Source organism: Diorhabda carinulata, chromosome 7, assembly GCF_026250575.1.
Source record: "Diorhabda carinulata isolate Delta chromosome 7, icDioCari1.1, whole genome shotgun sequence".
NCBI lineage: Eukaryota > Metazoa > Arthropoda > Insecta > Coleoptera > Chrysomelidae > Diorhabda > Diorhabda carinulata.
This window is the reverse complement of record NC_079466.1, coordinates 21,521,633-21,528,486: the sequence shown is the minus strand read 5'-3', so window position 1 is coordinate 21,528,486 and position 6,854 is coordinate 21,521,633. Positions and strand designations below refer to the sequence as shown.

The 6,854-nt window shown below is 33.2% G+C and overlaps 1 protein-coding gene across 1 annotated transcript in view; it reads right to left on the bottom strand.

Annotated features, from left to right (window-relative positions):
* Positions 1-1,688: 1,688 nt before the first annotated feature.
* The window catches only part of LOC130896240 (cadherin-23), a 50,353-nt gene continuing 45,187 nt past the window's right edge, over positions 1,689-6,854 (bottom strand). Inside the window, exons 23-25 of the mRNA XM_057804189.1 lie at positions 5,724-6,118; positions 5,042-5,192; positions 1,689-3,693 (exon numbers count right to left, since the gene is read on the bottom strand). Of these exons, the coding sequence (XP_057660172.1) occupies positions 3,537-3,693; positions 5,042-5,192; positions 5,724-6,118 (703 nt within the window). The 3' untranslated portion in view covers positions 1,689-3,536. The remainder of the gene's footprint in view (positions 3,694-5,041; positions 5,193-5,723; positions 6,119-6,854) is intronic.

Genomic DNA, 6,854 nt, shown 5'->3' with positions numbered 1-6,854 from the left:
CTATTTTAAGGAGGATTTAGTTGTATTACGTTAATTTCTTTTAAACATGTATAATTGGTTGCATATAATTTGTAATTTTACACTGTGGGTAATAAATAAATGTGTAAATGTAATATTTATCTTTGAGATATTTGAGTTGGATTTCATTAATGTAGTGTTAAGTATCTTTTGATAGATATATCTAGAAAGTAATATTAGTTTCAACTTGTCAGGGACAATGTTACATTAACGTGAAGCGTCCGTGTATGTGTATTGAAAATATTTTTTTTCCATCCAATATTGTAAACAACGCTTTCTGACACTGTTTTGAGGACCGTAAGTAACGATAAGCAAAAAGTATGGAGAGTAGAGGTAAGGAGGAATAGTAGAGGAACTTTTTCAAAGAAACTATCAATATTCAAATTCATTCAAAAATTGTACATGAAATATATAACTGCTGCTAAATTCCTATCATTTCCACTTGCTACACTAGCGCTATTTTGGCGAGTCTTCGTATTATAATTCGCTGTTGACAGCTGGACGCTTTTTCAATAATCCCCAACAAGACGGTTCTCCTTACCTCTACCCTTCATAGCAAAAAGATATTGAGTGTTCTTGACGACTTACCATTTTTGGGTTGTAGTCAAGTCACCACTTTTCTTCAGAACTAATTTCTAAGAAGGTCTTTTTATTGATTTATTTGTTTGTTTATTTTCTAGAATTTTTAAGAAATTCGTTTTGGTTATATAAAGGAGTTTGTATAGCGGAGTTAGTTAGTTTATAATGAGTAGTCATAGTGAATGGAACAAAATAGAAAACCAACCAGTGAATTCAAATAAATTATATAAGTTAAGAATGAGTGAATAATTAATTATTGTATAAATTAATTGAATCTAGTGTTGGTGTTAAAAAATTAAATAAGTGAGAGACAGTGCTTATTAATTCACCCCCTCCCAAAAGAAATAGTATAAATAAATAATAAATGAAATTTTTCTTTTTGAATTGTGTTTATTTTTTACATAGTCGTTTTATCACTCTGTCGTTCTAATCTTAATTTTTTATTCGTTATAAAATAATTTTTTTCTAGCACATTGCGTTAAGTACGTACTTTAGACACACATTCGAGTACGTAAAACGCACTAGGGCATAAAGAAACATGTTTTCAGCAGTAGAGTGTGAAGAAAAACATTATTAAGGACTCCGTAGTGTAGATGCTATAGTACAAGGCTCACATGCGAGAGATCCCAGGTTCAAGTCGCCCTATTTTCATGTGTTACAACTGCACAAAGTGCACCTTTAATACTAGTATTGTTACTAATTGAATTCCTCTGTTTTTTCGTTAATTTGTCTTTAATCTTTAATAAAATGCTTAAAATATTAATAAATATTTAACATATTTTATAAGAAATCTTGGTTCACCAACCTTTTGTTGATTACTCTTTCATTCACTTTGAACTCAATGCTTAAACTTTTGTATATTGATATTATTCACTGTGTTATGTCTTGACACCAGCTCGATGGAGTAAAAGCGAACTGGTCGCTTTGGTTTGGCAACAAAATCAAAGAAACGAACTACATTCATAAATCTATATTTATTGCACGTGGAGAGTGAAAATATATAAAAAAAACATACAAAATAAGTACTTAAAGAAAATCGTTGTTACTTTAATATTATTTCTAAATAAGAATAGTACAAATTCTAGTCAATTCAGGGAATAAAATGGTTTAAAAATAATGTATAGACCCTCTAAATTGAATTATCCCTTTTGCATAAACCTTGTGACTACATCACTCAATAAGTCGAGTGACTTACACACAGATGGCGCTGCATTTATCAAATTCATATGACGCATGTGAAGTACCAACTTTCGAAAAACTTTGTGTGAAGTTTCATGACATTTCGAGCAGTTAGAAAAAAGTGACAGCCATTTAAATGAAGCTACTTTTGTTATTTTCCAAACAATTTCGCGGGTTAATTTATCATTGCTTTTTGGTGAAAAAAATATTGTATGAAATTCAAAAGGGTTATACGGACTCTGCTCCATCGAAAAGAACCATTGGTTATTAGTTTGCTGAATTTGAACGTGGTCGTACAGACGTCGATGATGGTGAATGTTCTGGTCGTCTAATTGATGTAGTTACTCCAGAAAAATTGCTTATAATTAATCGTAAATTGGAATCGCGTCAAGTAACTGAGGTCGTGAAGTTATCAGAAGGCAGTGTGTTTACAATTTTGTATGAACATATGACCCTGAGAAGGCTTTTTTCAAAGTGGGTGTCGCGTTAACTCACAGTCGATCAAAAACCACAACGTGTCGATGATTGAGTGCAGTGTTTGGCCATGTTTACATGTAATAAATCATATTTTTTGCTTTGATATGCGACCAGGGATAAAACATGGATCCATCACTTCCCTCCGGAATCAAAAGGATCATCATCTGAGTGGACTTGAATGAATCATTGAATGAATTAAACTTCGAATTGATTCCTCATCCAGCGTATAGTCCAGATCTGGACTACAGTGACTAACTGGCTATTCGCTGATCTCAAAAAATGCTCGCCGGTGAGAAATTCAGCTCAAATGAAGAAGCAATTGATAAAACTGAGGCAAAAGACAAATCTTTCTAAAAGCACGGCATCGAGAAGTTAGAGAAGCGTTGGAATGATTGTATTGCTCTTTAAGGAGATAACGTTAATGAATAAAATCGATTTTTGGCAAAAAAATGTGTTTTTCTTTGGACTTTACACAGCCCCAAAGGATAAAGTCAAGAATTGTGGGGTTGTATGGTGTAGCTGTTCAATTTACTGGTTCAAAGCATTAAATTGCCAATTATTCCACCAATCCATAAACTACACCAGTTAACGACATAAAACGTGCGCCAGAGCCGCCTGCGTTCGGCGCGCGGAAATCGAGGCTTGTCGCCACGCGCTGCAACATTTAGAAAGAGCTTAATCGCGATAAGTGCCAAGAGCCGGACCTGCACTAATATCAAAATATACCAATTTGTAGAGTAAAATTCAAAGAACAAGTACGATTTTTTAATTTTAAAAAATGTTCAGCTGGTCAAAAGTTATTAACATCGAAAGTTAGTAAAAATCATCGATTTTTCAATTTTTAAAAAATCTATAAATTTTCAAATATGCATTTTACGGAAAAATTACAAGAGACCTTATCTTCTTAAATTGGGCCATATTTGCATAAAAGAAATTGTCGGACCGAACAAATTATTTGTTAATAATTCGTTCAACCAATTGCAATCTAAACAAAACAGTTTTTCGCAAAAAATCCGGGCGTATTTGGATTCAGCGACTCAATCTTCAAATCTTTTTACTACTAACATTAGTTTTTCATTTCTGAATTTGAAGGTATTTGCACTTAAAGCTGATCAGAACCTAGTTAATAATTATCCTTACATACATAATAATTATTATATTTGCATTTATAATTTGTATTACATTATGGCAAAATAAACTTTTCTTTAAGCAGATTCGTCTGATATTTCTGATAACGGCGAAACTCGATTTCCTTTGAAATAATTATTAATTTTCAAATTGAATCATAACTCAGTTGTTTCTAATTTTCTAGAAGCAGGCACCGGTAATGTTTGATAAAGGTTTTGATGTCTGTCTTGGGTATCTTGTATTTGATCGGTTGTTGGTAGTGAGTCTTCATAACAGATGACATTTTCATCTAGTGAATCATGTTCCGATTGACTACAAAAATGAACAAAAAATAAAAATCAATTGTAAATAATCCATTTTACATAACAGGCTAAGTGACGATATTGAAAATAGTACAGGTAAAATAGGATTAAACCCGAAATTAAAATGGGCATATCCGATTTTCTAGATTCTCAGAGGTTTTCGGTTTTCTTGACAAAATTACGGGCACGGGTTTTCGAAATTTTGATTGAAACTTGTAATTAAAAAAAAATTAAACGCAAATAACTCGAAAACTAAGAGGAATTCGGAAAAAATGCCTAAACAAAAAATGTAGAGTACAAAATTTTCTATAAAAAAGGTCTCAAGTCATTTTTTCGTTGGAGCCACTATTTCTGAGTAAATCTCCCTCAACGCCGAAAGCTGGAACATCCACTCGCCAATTTACGTTCCAGGCGCAGATGGAAACTGCTCCAACTCTTGGAAAACAACTTCGTTTTTAAAAAATCCAAATGCGTCATGATGGTTAAGATCTTTATTTTCTATTCGAGTAAGTTAGCTTAATTTTCGTACTTCTTGGTTTCAAATGAACTAACTTATAAAAAACGTGTTTATGAACTCTATTTTAGTTTTCTATTGATGATTATTTCAATATTCACAGACTTCTCAATAGTTCCTGTTTCATAAAAATGTCGGTACTGGCTCCGGCACTTTTTTCGACTTATTAGCGATTCAAAATATTTTTGAGCGTTCAAACCCATTTTATAATGGAAATTTTGATGTTAGCAACAAATTGTAGCCTTTTTTGTACAGAATGTTGTGCTCTACATTTTTGTCCCGGCAGTTTGCGTCGAAATCCTCATAATTTTCGAGTTATCCGCAATTTTGAGTACATGAACCCATTTTACGGTGAAAATTTTGAGGTTAGGAACAAATACCTGGGATACTTTTTTGTAGAGAATTTTGTACTCTACATTTTTTTGTTATGGCAACTTTTTTCGAATTCCTCTTAGTTTTCCACTTATTCACGTTTCCAAATTTATTTGAGTTTCACGTCCCAAAATTTTCGAAAACTGTGCTCGTAATTTTGTTAAGAGTTGCTAGGCTTATTCAATAGCCCAAAACCTATGCCAATCTAGAAAATAAAAGTCTCCCAATTTAATTTAAGGCTTTAGCTCAAAATCGCCTAATTTGCCTGTACTATAATTGTGGTTATTCCAGCAGATAATGAACTAAAAAGCATTTTTCCAAATAAATATTTCTTGCAAATTAGATACAACAAATAAAATTTTATCTTTGGTAAAAGCATCTTGTAATTGGATGTATTTCATATAAATTGAACATTCTGGGTAGCGTTCGAAGTGTCGATTCTAGATTGTACATAATCATAGTTTTTTCTCACCTTATGTCGTCAATATTTTTAAACCATTCATTTTCGTAAGCTTTCAACCAAATTGGATTGCTTCCTTCTAAACTATGTTTATTGGTGTTGGGAACTCTTCCGCTAAGGATGCCGCCCAGTACACGTCCTTCGAGTTCGGAATCTGCACTCACTAAAAATAGTATCTGTCTTTTATGCTACTGTAGTAAGATTGAAGATACTTTACGAGTGGTTTAAGTCAGTTAAGGACGAGGGATGGTCAGGATGTCCTTCGACTTTAAAAACAAATGAAAATGTGCAAAATATGGATAAACTTGTTTACCATAACAGGCGATAGGAACACCAGAAAGTTTCGGAAATGATACGCGGAAAATAAAACCCGAAAATATGTCAACAGCTGTTTCCATGATCAGGAAAACTCGCTAAAAGTCTTCCTGGGTGTTTACACCCTCTTTTCTCTTTAGATTGATACCAAACCAGACATTGAGAAGGTTATCAGAAGGTCTGGTTGTGGCGTAACATTGGCACACAGTATCCTGCATTGAAAATATCGCTGAAAAATATCTGATTGGTTTTGTATCATTTTAACTAGTAGAAAAAGTTTGGTTATAAACATTAATAGAAAAAACAATTAATTAATGCGGCGATTTAAGGCTGCAATCCACGAAGATTTTGATGAAAAAGTAATGTCAAATTTACTTACCAAAAGCAGTAGCTGTAGCAGCCTTCAATTTCCTATGGTATATTTGTCTTTGATTGATGCACAAGGCCAAGCAAAGCATCAGTAGAAGTGTCAAAAATAGACAAGAAACCGATAACCAGAACGTAGTATTAGCGTTTTGTAGTTGAGATTTTAGTGCCAGTGTACCACCCGGTTGGGTATCTAATACGTTGAAATCTTTGAAGAGACTATCCAATTTTTCCGTATTTTGATCTACCAATTTCAAAACTTCGTCTACTTCTAATATAGAATTATCTTTTCTATCTACCAGATGCAGATACAGATCGGTTCTGGTTTTATCTATGCTACCGTCGTGGTTCGCGTGTATTCGAAATTCGTCTATGTTTACTATTGCTCCGGTAACGTTGCCCAAAATCCTGAAATACATTTGTATAGTTAGTATTAGTATTTTATAATAGTCATAGTGGTGCCGAGAACGATTATGTTTATCGTAAAATCTACAAACATCTTTATTTCAAAGTGAAACTATAATGAAGTATATTGTGTAGTTAACAAATATCTATTAATTGATAATGAACGTATTCTCTGTAATCTCACAAGACCAGAAAGTCTATAACCAACTTTTATTGGGATATTGATCTATATAGGGGTGTGAGAGAGTCGGCCTTTTAAGGTCAAACCAATTCGGCGCAGATATTTTGAAGACTGAGTAGTCTAAGATCATACAGATACATAGACTTTGACTGAAATAATGGTGAAACTTCTAGCTAACCTCAAAACGATTTTAAGACACTATACTTTCAAAAAAATGGGCAGTAGATACTCCCGACTCAGCAGACGGCCATGTCCAGTGTACAGCCATGTCTACAGGGATAAACCAGCAATGATTGACGCACTGGAAGCCAATATTGAAGCATTTATTCGTGAAATACCGGTCGATATGTTGGAGAGAGTGTGCCAAAATTGGTCCTTGCACATGAGCTATCTAAAGCGGAGCCGTGGCCAACATTTGCATGAAATCATCTTAAAACATTGAATTTTACTGATCGTTCTATCGATTCCAATAAAGATTTCATCAATTTTTTCAAAATTTTTCATGTTTTTTATAATTTAATGATGAAAACCAGATAAGTTGTTTTAGAAAAATTTCAG